Genomic DNA, 16198 nt, shown 5'->3' on the forward strand with positions numbered 1-16198 from the left:
ACAAAATGAGAAACCAATCAAACCAGTTTCTTACTTTTTAACATCAACTAGTTTGGCAACACCACTTTTTGTTCTCAATAATGCCTTAAAAATTATATAGGCACTAGTTAAACATCTTATAAACCCAGAAAGGCTGGTTCATAAAGGTAGACACTTTTTGCACACAGTATAACAAAGATTATGAAAAAAAAAAAATCGGATGAGTAGTGAACATCCTTCGTGCCAGCCACAGCTTCTCTGACTGCACACTGTGGTGTAATACGGTAGTAAATCATGTCTCCCCTCCAAGCAGGCTGATGGGCGGCGCTGCCCGCCCTGTGGGTGTGTTTAAGGCAAATGGGCCTCTGCATCCACCTGCTAGCGCCCTGCCTCCCTACAGACAGGAGCGCCCAACTTTCCTGAGGAGCACTCGGTGCGTGCCTGGACCTCTCTACACCACGGGGACTTTGTTTCCAGCTGCTTTTTCCCACGAGATGTTGATTGTGGTCGTGCAGCGACAACATCTTCTCGCCTCGCGGTCTCGCACACGATTAAACTAGAGAAATATTTTCTCCTCTTTTTTTTTTTTTAAACTGACATTTTATTATACTGTGCACTTAAAACTCCGGGGCCAATAACCGCGCAGTGCGCACAGGTATAGACCGCTCTCCTGAACAGGGACTTTCGGGATTTTCATTATTATTATTAATGTTGTTGTTTTTAATTCCAAGTTGGAGGCGAAAGTGACCGATCTGTTGGAATAGGTTTCTTTAATGACTTACAAGGTTGGATCTGGAGTTATAGGCGGAACGCTGTATTAATAAGGTAAGCCTGATTTAGAACGTTTTATTGCATTATTATATATATATATATATATATATATATATATATATATATATATATATATATACATATATGTGTGTGTGTGTGTTATTATAGTGGTTAGGGCTATACTTTTATATCAGATTTCCGACTGATTATAATCTTAATTCTTTTTAATGACGTATTTATTTTATTTAATTGCTGTTCAGTTTACTGTGCGCTCTAATACCACACCAGACTGTTTACAGTTTTGTCGTCCATGTGTAGCCAAGGCTGCCCGTCTGTTACATGCAGATCTTACTCTATTTCATGTTTCATCAACATTGTCGTTTCTTGCATATATTTTGTAGTCCTCCTTGCCGAAGAATAACAATTTATATGAATAAACTTTAATATTCTTTATTTTGCCATATTCTTTATCGTTCATAGTGGAGAATAAGTTTTTTTTTTATTATGGTGAAATATGAAAATGTTTCTGTAATGACCTTCTCTGAATAAACCAGCGGGATTGAGGATGTGGGTTATGTTGTCACTTTACTCACTGAGCCCTAAGCCAACTTGTGTTTATTGACTGCTGTGTAAGCTGTAATAGTGAATGGTATTGCATTTGTCCAGCATATGGCAGTTAATAACTTGCAGACATAAACAATGTAGAAGCTGAAAGCATCAGTGGATGTGATTCTTCAATCTATGTGGGCCAGTGTGATGGACAGTTGTATGCTTTCATAAACCCTCCTTTTGTAAACTTGAACGTATGTGGATATATTTAGCTCTATAATATAATGTGTGAGTGTGTGTGTGTGCCCCACAATTCCAGTCTCATTTGTGAGCAGCGTCCTGTTTGAGTTCATCTGCTTGTGTGAAGGACTTGGCCTCTGTCTCAGAATAAACAGCTGGATGGTTAACAAATTGTCAGTAAACAGCCGAGGTTTAAACAGCTGCTTATGCTCATAAATGCACTCCAGCCGTGCAGCCTGAGGACTCTTCGGCTCCTCTGATGTTTCAGAAGGTGTGCATGAGATGGTGATCTGGTGCAGTGTCTGAAATAAAAACATGGGCAGATGAGATTCAGAGATTGAAGTGATCTCGCTGTGAACATGAAGGGAGTGAGCTCTGGATTTTGTTCTGGAAAATGAGTGTGGTGAGAAAAGATTTGACTGGACCTCGTCAGAATGCAGACACACCACCATTAAATGGAAAGTGGTGGCAAAGGATGTGCTGTTAGGTGTTTCTGATGATCCCTGATATATGACTGAACGGATCACTGTGGTTGCTCCCTGGTGTCGTCTATTAATGAGCTGCAGTCTTATTAGATGGCCACCACCAATATTATTTGGGGGGAGTGCTTGTGAAACTGTTCCAGTGATCATTTGTAACCCCGTTAGCAAGGTTTTTAGCAAAATTTTATTTTAGACACCACAAATTATATCTGTTTCAATAATGAGTGTGAGGATGTGGTATAACCTGGTGTTAGGTGAAGCCATAATTAGAGAGCAGCAGACACATATGGTGTCATGAAGCAGGAATGTGTTTTGGGTGCTTGAAGAACAGCAGAGGACAAGCGTCTCTGACTGCAGACAGCATGATCTTCCCATCAGTTCATCACACACTGAAAAACAACCATAATTTTTACCAAATGGAAGTGGGTACACACATCTGTAAAAGCTTGGCTCATCCCCATCAGGACTCATCAGTTTAGTGATGCTCGCAGAGATCTGGGTGTAAGCTCCACACTTCGATTCTGTGTCGCCAAAACATGCAGGCCCTTAGGAGCAATATATTTGACATGTCATATAAATTAATAACCAAAAGCAGTTATTGCAGCATCATTTTTGAAATGTATTAATTTATGCTTTTTTTTTTTTTTTTTTTTTTTTGCTGTGTATAGTTGTGAATGCATCTTCTCTTCTAACATGTTTCTTTTTGTCTCTGCAGAGATTTTCTTCCTAGAAACACTTTGCGTGCTGCTGGAGGCTGGTCGACCATGCAGCTGGACGGTCTGTGGACAGTCCACGCCCTCCTGGCACTGTCCAGCTTCGCTCTCGGGAACCCAGTGAGCAGTGACCTGCTGGCTGCACCTCGCGTTTTCATCTCCTTCAAAGGTAGGAACCTGAAACTCATCCTCCACCCTCCCGTCCACACCTGCTTCTCTTTCCTGGTTTGCAGCTGGCGTCATAATATTTCAGACGCTTCTCATTCTGTGCTGGTTTCTTAAACTCTGCCATGTGTTTGCTCATTGTCTGACAGAAGACAAGATAGTTGTACAATCAGAGCGACTGTAGCTCTGGTAAGTGCTGAAGGTTTTTACAGAGGAAGAACCTACAGCATCACCAGACGCTCATGTTACACCGCAGAGCAGACCGCAAACAAATCATGCAGCTCTCATTTGCTGCCCCCTCCTCAAACCTCCAGGCACTGTAATAACCACCAGATGATTCCACCAGCTTATGCTGTACAAACAATTAAAAACACAAACACTGAGTGGGCAGATGCACATATTCATAATGTATGCTTTGTTCATTTGCATTTTGAAATAATATACATGATGATTGTTTTAGTCAATCAAATGCAACGTCTTTATCTTCAATCATCTTTATTATGGAATCCCTAAATTGGAGCCACAAAGGGAGACAGGATCATAAGGAGCATGTAATAACCCTGTGGCTATTATGTGATTATTCCCTGGTGAGGTAGATGTGTACTTTAGGCGACTGTGTTTGTGTGTTTCAGCAGCTGTACAGATTAGCTGAGATGGGTTGCTGGGTTCTGAGGGGTGCAGAAAGAGAGAGCGTGGGTATTATCAAGGGCAAATTGCCAGGATCAGCCAAGCAGAGCAACGTCCCTGAGGCCTGTCCTGCTCAGAGATCAAGCCTTTGATTAGCATCCAGAGAAAAGACGAAGGAGCAAGCAGCAGCGCCCCTGTTTGCTTTGCTTTCCATTTCCCAGCGCTCCATACTACAAGTTGACTTAATTAAGTGGACTGGCACAGTTCATTGTTGAAGGCGTTTTCCTGCTTTAATCAAGTAGGATTTAACACATCAGTGAGCACACATCCAGAGCTCAGCAATTTCTTCATTTTCCAAATATCATTTTAAACTCTACTTTACACAGAGGGTTTGTTGTTTTTAGAAAACTTTCTAAATTGTGTGTTTGGTTTTTTTTTTTTTTTTGCTATGCAGGTTTTTCTGTGAGCAGACAAGCTTTTGTGTAGGTGCATCTTTAGATGGCTGAACTCACTCATGTTTGAAAGCAGTAGAATACAGGCACTGTTCTTTGGCTGACAAGCTGGATGGAAAATGCTCAGCTCTCCTGCTTACCTGTGTGTGTGTTTGCCTCTCCAGTCAATATGAATTTCACAGTCTACTGCTGCTGCCTCTCTCAGAGGAATGCACCCCCCTCTCTATTCAATATTATGACTCTCGCCCTTAATTGCTTTTTGAGAGGCCCATGTAGTCCTTACCTTGGCAAGCTGGCTGCACTTCCCCTGATGCATCGTGATGTGTTAAGTTTTTGCTTGAGCTGTTTGGAAAGGCAGTTTGCCTCTGAGCAGCAACTTTAATGGAACACAACAGAACCGAAAGTGTGGACATTATGCCGTTTTTTAGTATGGGTCAAAGGAAAAGAGCATGTTAATTATCAGTTCCCTGTTTATAATTGTTGATGATTATAGCAGTGTGTCGCACTGTGAAAAGAGCTCAAATTGCAGCTATAAAACTGAATCTTTTGCTTTGTGCTGAACTAAACACATGTTCCAAACTTATTAACTCAGTAGCTGAGGAGCGAGGTTAAGAACCATGACCTCCATCAGACTGGGAGGCCCTCACTTCCCTATTAAAAGCAGGTTGAATAAATCATGGGACCTAATCGCTTAGCTTTGGCTTCATGTAATGTGCACAGCATTTTTTATGAAAGGGCGAGCACCTTTTTTGGTAGTGAATACAGCCAAAACAGTCTCAAAATGCCCAGACGACAGAATGTGTACCTACTTATGCACATTTTAGTCAAATTAGAGTTTATAAAGCAATAAACCTTGGAAGCATGCTTTGTTAAATCTTAGCCTGGAGCAGACTGCATCTTTCCTAAGTTAAATACATGAAACAAACATAAATTTCACATTTACCTCTTGCTTTTTACTTTGTTTTCCACCAATTTGAAATTTCACTGGTGATCATCTTCTTCTGTAATAGTTTAATGGCACTGATCTGGTACTTCTGGCTGTTTATCCTGATACAGTCAACTATAATTATTGATCTTACGGGGATCAAGTACAAACTCAAATTTTTTTTTTTTTTTTAGCATTTTCTGTTGCTGACATTTGTGGAGCTCACTAAATTTCACTAAATCAGTCGTCTTTTGAAGTTTATTTACTACTGTTAGTTCTTAGGAGCCATGTAATTTTTAATTTAGTGACTACCTTTGTCTTCTTGAGTTGTGGAGTTTTTGTACGGTGACATCATCACTCTAGATTTATTAGAATCTATCGCAGTTAAATCACCCATTTTGTAAAGCTACCCATCGCTGAAGTGAACTACTGAATTAACATGTGAAAGGATTGTGTGAGAGCGTCGCCTCTCTGTGAGTCATGGCCGTAAATCCATTAAGAGGTCAGCTGATTTATATGTGCAGTTTTTTTTTTAGACTGCGATGTACAGAAAACACTAGATTTTCTGAATGGGCAGAGTGCCTTAGGGAGCTTTCCCTGTGCCATGCTTCGCAAAGAACGTAACATTACTGCTGTGAGTCGACATTCCCATATTTGAGTTCGTGCAGATACAAATCTAAATCCATGCTTATGTCTCCGCATGTTTCAGACCTTGCAGCGCACATAAATCTGGGCTGCCACAGCTTCATTCAGTCACAAAGCAACATTTCACAGTCTGTGCTAAATCAAAGAAAGGCACAGTCTAAGTTTTATATGCTGTTGTTTACATAGAAGGTGTAACTGGTGACTAAAAGCCTTTAGTACTGTTTTAAAGAGCTTTGTCAGTCTGCTTGGATGAACAGACTGTGGTAAACATTAGATCAGAATAAACAGAGTCACAGGGTCAAGAATCACCATTATTCTAAATTTCCACTTTGAAAGGCTGTGTAGTTGTAATGCGCTGCCAAGGGTGGAGCCGTGTCATGCACCAAAAAGAGCATGTGAGAATTAACACAGTGCCACTCTCACCTTTCCTCTGATGGTGTTAATGAAATTTGTAACGGCTGCTCTGAAAACTACAGCAATGGAGTTATACTCTGACTCTACAAAGGAAAAGTCCTTTAAATACCATAACATCATGAGGATTACAGCACCCCCACCCCCACCCCCACCCATCCCCGTCCTCTGAGTGCACACAAGGCCAAATCCACAGGGATGACACCAGAATGTGGGTCAACATTTCCACAACACACACTCACCGCTGGCAATGCAGGTGGCAGTAAAAGCAGGCAGCTCTGGCTCCTCATTATTCCAAATATTTCCCTACATACTTTGCTGTGAACAGCTAACAGCAGGCTCCTATTTTTACTCCTCAGCAAAATCTTTAGTCTATATCGGGTGTGAGTGTCTGTGTGGGTGGGTGGCGGTGTGAAGGGTTAGAAACTCTCCTTTGGGGTTAAATGCCAGGCATTGTGGTATGTGTCGGCCCTTGTTACGCCTTAGTTATGTATCTAATGCATGACCTGATGGTTGCCTGAGAATAAACAGTGGTAAGCGTTAAATCTGAAAACGTGAGCTAGAAAGCAGCTTATCTTTACAGCGAATAGTTGTTTTTGATAAGTCAACAGTTTGCTATCAGTTCATTTCTGGGCTTGCCCTTTTTACTGCTACCCTCTCACTTACACTAGTAAATGTTTAAACTGTTCACAGCTGTAGTGGTCCAAAACATCTCATGCCTTTATCACTAGGTCTTAATGCATTTTAAGGGTTGGAGCTGAGTGTTTATTCACTATTCAGTATTTGACGAAAGTTTAATTTCTTTGGCATAATTGGATGCAAATTCCACTTTCCTGCATTATGAAGTAAATGCAGTGTGACTGGTATATTAGCTCAAGGGGATTATTGCTGATAACTTCCTGTTCAGCTGCCTCTTGCCGTTTCTTTTGCCAATTTAATTTTCAGGATACCTCAAGCACATTGGCACACCTTCATCCTAACTGTAATATTGCAGTATTGTTAAACCACATGTAAAAACCATGAAACCACTGCCCCAGTAGTCTGGCACTGCTGCTGATGTTTGGCTGTGATCTCTAATTACTGTTTGTGAGGGCTGAGTCCATATATCCCCACGGCAGCAAAGTAAGGACTGACAAAGCAATGAAAACCACTATTACTTTGGCCATGTCCCAGACCTCAGCTTGTCTCCACAGCAGCTAAGCCAGGTTATATTTAGTGTAAAACTCCCCTCTACACACAGCAGTCATTCGTAGCACCATGGTTAACCATTGAACACAGTCGGCAGGGTGGTGACGGTGGTCTAAGTGCAAACGCAGCTTGATCCGGCCATGCTTGGCCTCTGCTGTGATCCAGCTGTCAGAAGCATCACTTAATTGTTAGGTCCTGTTTGGCAAAAAGCCATTCTTAACGGTGCAAAGCATTTGAAATTTGATTGAGTGCATGTTGAGGTCTGGTCTGAGCACAGTGTTCCAGAAACTGTGTTAATCCTCCACTGTGGTGCACATGACTGAAGAATTCCTGCTACCTAAGGTGTGTGTGGGGGTGTGTGTGTGTTTGTGTGTTCATATATAGACTTCACAACACTTTATCTCTGTTTTTGAATTCGTGAGGATTTTTTCTAAGAATTAAAAAGTAATGTGTTATATAAAGGTAACGCAGCAATTTTGATAAAATAAAATGCGACAGCTGGCCAGTCACAGTCCTCATCTTAACTTGAAGCCCAGGTGATTATCTCTTAGAAGGTAATCGTTAAATGGTATATATGTCTAATGCCCTGACAGGTCAGGAATCAGGGATCGATTAGATGCCTGTCAGTGAGCTGCTATAACCTGAACTAAGCCCCCTATTTGGTGCATGACTGATAGGACCGTGATTACACTTTATTTCTGGATCAGTTGCTACATCACTTTCATTGGAATGCAGTGAACATGATGGTGACAGCTGGAGAACAATAGTAACAGGGCACTTTGTATAGGGTTTAGTCAGATTTACAACACAGCACCAGAGGCACACAATAAATATATTTCTGTTTGATTTTCATATGGCTCATATGGCATATTTTCAAATTCTGCATTAATTGCCTTGAAGGCACACCTTTGTTGGTATACATTAGCTGTTTGGTGTGTAACACATTAAATTAAAGGTAAAACTGCATCAATAGCCTGATTGCATCAGATGTTTTAAACCCAAGGATATCCAATTTACTACAGTTTAGGAGAATAAAAAGCAATTTATTCTCATGATTTAGAAGCTGGATTTTTTTTGGTATCTTGATGAATAAATTAATGATCAATTATCAATTAGTTTTATACACCTCAGTGATTAAAATGAATGTTATGTGTATATTGCATGATTGCATTTAAATGTGGCACAGTTTAATCCCCATTAAGCTTTGCACTTAACCTAAACTATTACATTTGTTGGTTAATGTGCATTAGAATTATAGAAAATGGTCCTGTACCATTTTCACCTACTTCTTAGCAGGTGTATGTGTGGGACAGATGTGTGATAGTCTTCACAACAAGATGAGTCTGTTGGCAGCTTTCAGCACATTGCCCCTGAATCCAGCAGTAGTCTTGGTGCCAATTTCCCACTGCAAATAAAATTGCGGTCACAATGTCATCTCATAGCCAACCGTCAGCACTGTCTGCACCTCCCACCCAGTGATGACACTGCAGTCCCTGGAATATCTGTTATATTCTCTTTTTGTTAAACACACACAGGCCTTTCTTTATGATGCTCCATGAATTGAGTCATTGTATTTGAATGTCTTAGAATATGGCCACTTGGCACCTTGCTCTACTTGATTCTCATGCAATATCCCAGCAAGCTTGTAAAGTATAGTGCAGGCTGCTTGGGTGGTCCTAATGTTAATGATAAAAGAAGGAATGATATCAGTGCTTGGATTCTATTTCTCCAACATCTGACCAGTGGTTGCTGGATGCATTGTGTGTGTGCAGTGAACTCCTAGGAGGTAACAAGGCTCTCATACATCTCCAGGGGATTCTTGTGGGCAGGGGAAGCTGAAGGTGACAGAGTGGCATCTAAATATAGTCTACCTCATTGGTGAATGCTTGGTTTCCTGCTGCAGTTTTGTCTGTCTTCCCTTTCCTACTCATTTTTCTTCCCCTGGCATGGGAATGCCTCCTGAGTCGGGTTGCAGGCTCTGTCAGTGCCTCGCCTCCTGTGAAACTAATATCGTCTCTCAGATGGAGGACCTAGCGTTGTCGGTCTGTCTTGTCTTTCATGGACATGTTGTTGCATCTGTTTCCCCCACCCCTGACACCTCCTCATCAGACTGGAAAACAGCACCAAAAATTCTCCAAATACTGTGAATCAATTTCTTTCCAGCAGTGCAGCATCATCTGCCATGTGTTTTTTTGTTCATATAACTATTGTTCCCCTCAACATTTCATTATATAGCCAGAAATACAGAATTAGAGCAACCATTACAAACAGATGAGAGGTCATGCAATTATGTGTTTTATACCTATGCAGAATATGGGCTGTCATGTTGGAGCTGTAAATAGTTCCATATGTAAAGACAGTGTTTGGTTATTTCCTGCAATTACAAAAGCTGTCAGAGCAAGGTTTTTCTCTCAGTCAGTCACTTCGTGAGAGCCCTGCTCAAATATTCAGTGATGTGAAGAAACTTGTCAGTCATTATGTTTTGTTTTTGTTGTACCCCTTTGTTGAGGAATTTGCTAACAGATAATGACGTATTGTTCTTTGGCTTGATGTATTAGTATAACCATGCACTCAGCCCAGGTTCACCTGAGTCTACGACCAGGTACTGGGCACACCTGCCAAACTTCATGGTTGGTCCTCTTTTCTAGGTGGCATAATAAAGACTTCCTGAGGGATTTGGTGTCTTTTCTCACCCATGAAAACAGGACATTGGTGGAGACTGGATAAACAGGTTGAGGGCTCAGACTGGCTTTGTCTTTGAGCTGCCGCTGGGACTGTATATTCTTAGCACTAGTGTTTGTCTTGTGGCAGATTAAGGTGTCAGGTAGAGTAATGGTTCAGTGGATTTACATGCTTTCATGGATATAGCTCAAAACTGGACCCAAGTTCCACAAAGGGTTCACAATGACATGTTGATACCCTGTGAATCAGGTGCAAAATAAGATAAGAAAGTAGTAAAAGTTTGGTAAGAACATGTGAGGGAAAATGAATTCAACTGCCACACAGGTGAACAACTCTAAATTCATTTATTATTGTGAAGTGGTTCTTTATCTGGTCATCTTTACACAGACATGGTTGACTCCCTTTACAGCTCACTGACGAACTGTTTTATCTTAGATCAGCAGACAAGACATTGCTATTTATATATGGTGCATGAAATGTAGGTGATACTCAGATTTTAGTCATCCATTGTCTGGGTTTCAGCAGTTCCCTTGGAGTCTATCCAGGTACTTCTTTCCGCTGCTGTACAACTCATTGAGAATGCTGCACATGACCTCGTCTTTGGCCTCTGCAAATTCTCCCATATTGCCTTCCTCCACCTCTCTGTCTTCTTGTCTGTCATTACGCTTATCTAGTTTGAAGCCAAGTGCTGTCAAACCAGCCTTTGGGATGCGAACCCCAGTGCCTGTGGCTGCAGCCCTGCACACAACATGTCCTGTCCCTGCTCTGTGCTAAGATGCAAAAAGATGCATGGCTTGCTTTTTGCTACTAAACACCATTACTTGTTCAATCTTGTTCATTCCTTATTGCTTCCAAATGGTTACCTCACAGAGTCACGCCCTTTTTGCTGTCACAGGCTTTAAATACATTGTTAAGAAGCACCTCATATCACCCTGAAATCGCTGAATCACAGCCACTCTCTTTTGCTCAACTAGTTGCTCTGGAAGGTTTTGTTTCTGTGTCTTTTGGTCAGATTTCAGACATCAGATTGTTACGGTTTTTACCACTTGTTGGCTGCAGTTTTTATGATCTTGGCATAGCACATATTGTACTGTATGATATATCAATTATAGGCATCTTGCCTTTGGATGGTGTATCAATAGGAGTCCTAACAAATGTTTTCTTAAAGCCTCAATACATGTGTTATTCTCTGATGACATTAAGTATATGGGAGTTTCTCAGAAAGGTCAAGTGGGAGAGCGTGACCCTGACTGGGCAGGTCAAGGCCACTGTGACTCACCTCCTCCCCTCCTGAACTTCAAGCTCTACATAATTTCTCACCCTCTGTCAGTAGCAGTTTGACTTTCACATGTGTATCATTTCCTCTGTGCTGAAATTTGTAACCCCTGATGTGACCTCTCTTCTCTGAGCTATACAGTAAATACACCGTGACTGGGAGAGTGCATTGCACTATAACGCTAAAATGAAGCAGATCACAATTGTGTGTCATGTACAGATCAGAACATGACATGTACAGCTGACATGTTGGGCATGAATAAATTAGCAAAAAAAAAAAAGTATTATAGTAGTATAGTATTATAAAATAGTGACAAATGCACAAAGTAACATTTTCACAGTGCTGATTTTGACCAACCAACAATCCAAACAATGCAGAATTATTCAACTAAATTACAATTGTTGGACTAATTAAAGAAAATAGCAAATTCTCACATATAAATATAAATTCTTATATATTTACTCCTGCAAACAGAAGTACATCAAGTTTGTGCTTAAGAACAGTACAACAGAAGAACAAATGTATCTAGTTACTCTCCACCACTGCATAATATACTATGTAACACGTGAATTCAGTCATAGCTAGAGTAATGGGCGGGCTTGAAAAGAAAGAGACATAGGTTCTCAGGCATGCACTGGGAAAAAAAGCTTGTAAATAAACTGATTTCACTTCATTGGCACATCATCTTTGTTTCGTGATAATCTTGCTAGTGGTTGCAGAACTACTCATTACAAAAGTTATATAAACATTACGTCATACCAATGATGGTGCAGTGGTTTGCTGACACTGGGATTGAGTACATATTAAAATGGCTGAGTGTGTTTAACATTAAGAGCTATGAATGCCTAGTGTGCAAGAATAGAAGCCATGAATAAGTTAACTAAACTCTTCAAATGCACCGTGTTCTCCAAGTATGATGTGTGTGGTTGCTGTTAATCAGTGGTTAATCAGCGAAGATGGCTGCACTGATTAGATTGAGTTAGGTATCAGATCAAAAGATCAAACAGGGGCTGACTGGAATTTGGCTGCTTTAATTTGGTTTTATATTATGGACCTCTTCCACTCAGTATCAGGCCATTTTGTTAGCAAGTCAGAGTGAAATTAGTTTGCAGAAACAGGCTTCCATATTGATCATTGTTTTCAAGTTCACTCAAGCATGTTGAGAGTAAATTGTAGTCAGCATTTCACCCAAACCTCCCATCCAGTCCTTTCAGCATGTTTGCTCACTGCCTCCTACCTCCTCATCTTGTCAGTGATGAGGTCATACAGTATTTGACTTTGGAAAGGGGAACTGAGGCTGTTTGGAAGACACACTAAAGAGTTTAGCTCACAAGAGCACTCAGGGATAATAGAATGCATGCACTTTGATGCTTTTGTAGTGCCATGGTTTTGAAATGCTGATGTGGAGATTTCCCTATTGCTGCCTCCTGCATGTTGGTGGAGTAGGTGTTAATTGCAACGTGTAGGGACGGAGTCTTGATCACATCCATTGAGGCTGGGCCGGGGCCAGCGGTGACCCTCCGACAGGCTGTTTTTGTCAACGACACATCCTTTCAGGCACCCTACAGTGCTGGTGCCTCCTCTTTATTGGTGAAGAAGTGTTAAAAGAGGAACCCTAGCATGCAGCTCCTCTTGTTGTTGTTGTTGTTGTTTGGCATCGCCCACACACTCTTCTCTCGCTGATGGTCCTATAGCTGCAGGGGCGTCTGTGTAGGTTTGCCTCTTATTCACAGAAGTTCATTCACATTCTGGGAGACCTGGGGGTGGGTGTCAAACTGGCATCAGGCCTTTTCTGTCAATGAATACAACGCACAGCATCCCGCATGCCTTTCTCTCCGCTGCCTATAGATTCCTCAGTCCAGGTCCAAGGAGCGGCTCTGTGGAGAGCGGACAGCAGTTTAGAATGGAGATGAAAAATGAGGTCTTTAAATTGGAGGGAAAATGAACATCAAGAGGAGCAAAAGGGATTGTTTACATCCTCCACTCCAGCCAGGCGCTTTGCCAAACCCACAGTGGGCGAAATGTTGCAATATAAAATCACAGAGGATTCTAAGTATCGGGTGGGGGAAAGTTTGTGAAACTATGGTGATTTTGCTCACTTTGTTCTCTAACTCAATTGATTCTCTGATCACCCTGCTTGTCTGAGCGGCGTGTACATGCTCTTGAGCTCTGCAAGTCCTGTCATTGTTTTGTAAATCTTCAGATGAGAGGGGGTGGTGTTGCTGTGTGCTCTAAGTCCCTGTTTGACTTCTTAACTCATTTGCTTGTTTCCCTGCTTACCCTTCAATGGAGGGTTAATGAATACTTTATTGCCACTTTACTGTGTGGATCTTAGTGGCTGTATTTAATTTCCCCCCTAGGGACGTCCTGTGGTGTTTCCCAGAGTTTCGGTGCAGCCTACTTTGCATTTCCTTTCTGTGAAAAGACAAACAGGCCTGGAGTCCAAGATGAAGCTCTCTGAGAGAGGGAGGGCGAGACAGAGGAAAGAGGAGGAAGAGGAGGAAGAGGAGGAAGAGAGGCAGGCAGAGTGCAGGATAGGATTTCACTCCTACTTCTTTCCCTCCAAGTTCTGAATCAGGCCAAAGTCTCTCTCATGGGCTACAATGTGGATCAGGTTTTACCCTCACTTGCCTTCTCCCGCCCTTCCAGTTTTGACATGCTTATGTTTTTTCATGCAGGGTTGAAATACAAGACAGCCAGCCAGGATACTCAGTGAGGAATAGAGTTGCAGAAAGTGTAGAATTTTGTTGGATGAACTTTCCAGGGTACAAAGTTGCGCCCACAGAAAGTCAGTAATTGTGGACTGTTGGATGTGCCCATATTCTCTCACTTAAGTGGAATTCAGCTCCGCTGGTGTGTTATCAGGCAATCATCCATACATTTGTCACCGCTGTGGTTGTATTTCTGCCGCCTTCACGACTAGAGCAAACTTCCTAACTCCACTTCAGGTGGGTAATGATTGATGTCATCACACACCTTTGCAGTGTTTCTCTGTTTCTGCTCATAACTCTGTCGGACCGAGCTCAGTAATGCAACTCAACTGTGACAAGTGTTTGCTGTTTTAAAGCCTGTAATTAAGCCAGTTAACCTCCGTTTTCTGCCACAGTGTGCAACCAGAGAGGGGTTTCCAGGGGGTCCCAGCGCCCACCTCTGTCACGCGCTGGACCCTGTGGTGAACGATGGTTTTTTAATGGAGGCCTTCCAGCAGGAAAAAAAAAAAAAACGCTAGTGGAACCAACCCGTGGGAGTATTTAAAAGACTGGCAAAAAGAGCAGTAATGAATAAGTGGCCCTTCCTGCTTTCTTAATGTGGAAGCGGCACTGAGTAAGGGTAATTGATCTGAACTAATTATCAGTAGAGAGATAAACGATGGTTAGGTGAGATGTGCCGCTTTTAATGACACACCGAGAGGATGGAATGCACAGTGGAATTAACTCTTCATTCTCTCGAGGTTGCGCGCCCACGGTGAAGCTCAGTCATGTGTTTGTGTTTGTGGGTTAATCTCCAGGGCACCATAAGACTCACTGGCTTCACTGGAGAGTGGGTGGAAATTATTCGCAAATTACGACATAACTTCTGAGCTGTTTTGGAGCCGCACTTAGTTTCCAAATGTGTTTTTTTCATAGGTGGAGTGCTGCATTGGACATGAAATTGAATGCAATTTGTGTGTGTGGAGTGTGTATGGTCAGGTTATACAGAGAGGTGAAGCTGCTGTGTGAATACTACTGATGTGATAACTGTCCCATATGTGTCCATGGCCTCCTACTAACAATTGCAGTGATGTGTTTTTTTGTTTTGTTTTTTTGTTTTTTTCAGCTAGGGTCTTTTCATTTTTGTTACTGTAACGTGACCAGTTCTGTCTCTCTCAGCAACATGCCTCAACTGCTTCTCAATTGTTGCCTCTTGAGATGTCAAGAAACTCACTTATATGCGTTAATCAGAGGGGAAGTCTGATCCACCCATGAAAACAGCTGTCACGACCATGGACAGCATCTGACACACCTGGTAGTTTACCTGTCAACTTGTTTCCTCTCCTTTTTAATCTTCTATTATAATTTGTGAATTTGTTGTGATGGATGCTTTCATGTGATTTTAAATGTGTGTTGATATGCCTGTGGATATGGTCATACTTTTGTTCAATGCTTTGTGTCTCACACGAGGTCCTTTGTAACTAATATTTACAAAGTAATCCAGTCCAATTAAATGCTATTTCCACAGGTGTAAGATACCAGCCTGTGCCAGTATTGCATTTCATCCTTACTTTCTTTAATGTGGCATACAATTGATTCCGTCAGAATTTAGGAGTGGCAAGTGATAAATATTATCAAGAGAAGTGCTACTGTTAAATGCTTTTTTTTTTTTTTTTCATGGAACCTAAAGCTTGGTTCCAACTTCATCTTTCACATGCTCATTCGGAAATTAAAAGGCCTTGGAGGTTGATTGTGATGAATATCATTTGAAAAATGAGACCTTGCCAGCAATACATCACTGTTAACCTCACCAGGCTGTGCAGTGAGGAGGATATTTAGGACTTATCTCTCCTTCATATCAGGCAAACCACTTGATAAAACTGCTGCTACAAAAGCTTTGCACTTTCTAATCTACAACACAAGAGTAAAGTGAATATATAACAATAAGAACACATAGGGATGTTTTGCACTAATTGTTTGCATGATAATACTAAGGGTATTTCTAGGTCTTTTGTTTGCTTGTACATAGCAGCTCACCCACATTGTACTGCTGCCAAACCAGGAGTGATTTATACACCCAGTGAAACATTATACTGCTAATGTCTTTAAAGCACCAGTCCTTTATAGTCGGTCTTGCTCCCTTAACTATAAATTGCATGCACATTATTGCTGACCATAATCCAAACCATAGTTCTGAATGTGTTTGTAATGATGTACCTGTCAGACCAGCATTAGTGTGGTATGAAAATCAACTTGCACAACCCGGAAACAGGTCACATTAGCTTTGATTTTGATCAAAATGATCATTGCATGTAAAAACATTTGACAGATATAGGTTAACTAGTAAAAGCAACCATTTTACTGCAAGAGGCTATCCGATTTAGTTTGTTTAATTTCAGTTTA

At 41.4% G+C, this 16198-nt stretch overlaps 1 protein-coding gene across 4 annotated transcripts in view; it reads left to right on the forward strand.

Moving 5' to 3' along the window:
• Positions 1 to 397: 397 nt before the first annotated feature.
• LOC113130291 (semaphorin-3F-like) overlaps positions 398 to 16198 on the forward strand; it is a 54606-nt gene continuing 38805 nt past the window's right edge. For all 4 annotated transcript variants that reach the window (XM_026306780.1, XM_026306781.1, XM_026306782.1 and 1 more), the window contains exons 1-2: positions 398 to 804; positions 2737 to 2903. In XM_026306780.1, coding sequence (XP_026162565.1) covers positions 2786 to 2903 — 118 coding nt within the window. In that variant the 5' untranslated portion in view covers positions 398 to 804; positions 2737 to 2785. The remainder of the gene's footprint in view (positions 805 to 2736; positions 2904 to 16198) is intronic.

This window comes from Mastacembelus armatus, chromosome 5, assembly GCF_900324485.2.
Source record: "Mastacembelus armatus chromosome 5, fMasArm1.2, whole genome shotgun sequence".
Lineage (NCBI taxonomy): Eukaryota > Metazoa > Chordata > Actinopteri > Synbranchiformes > Mastacembelidae > Mastacembelus > Mastacembelus armatus.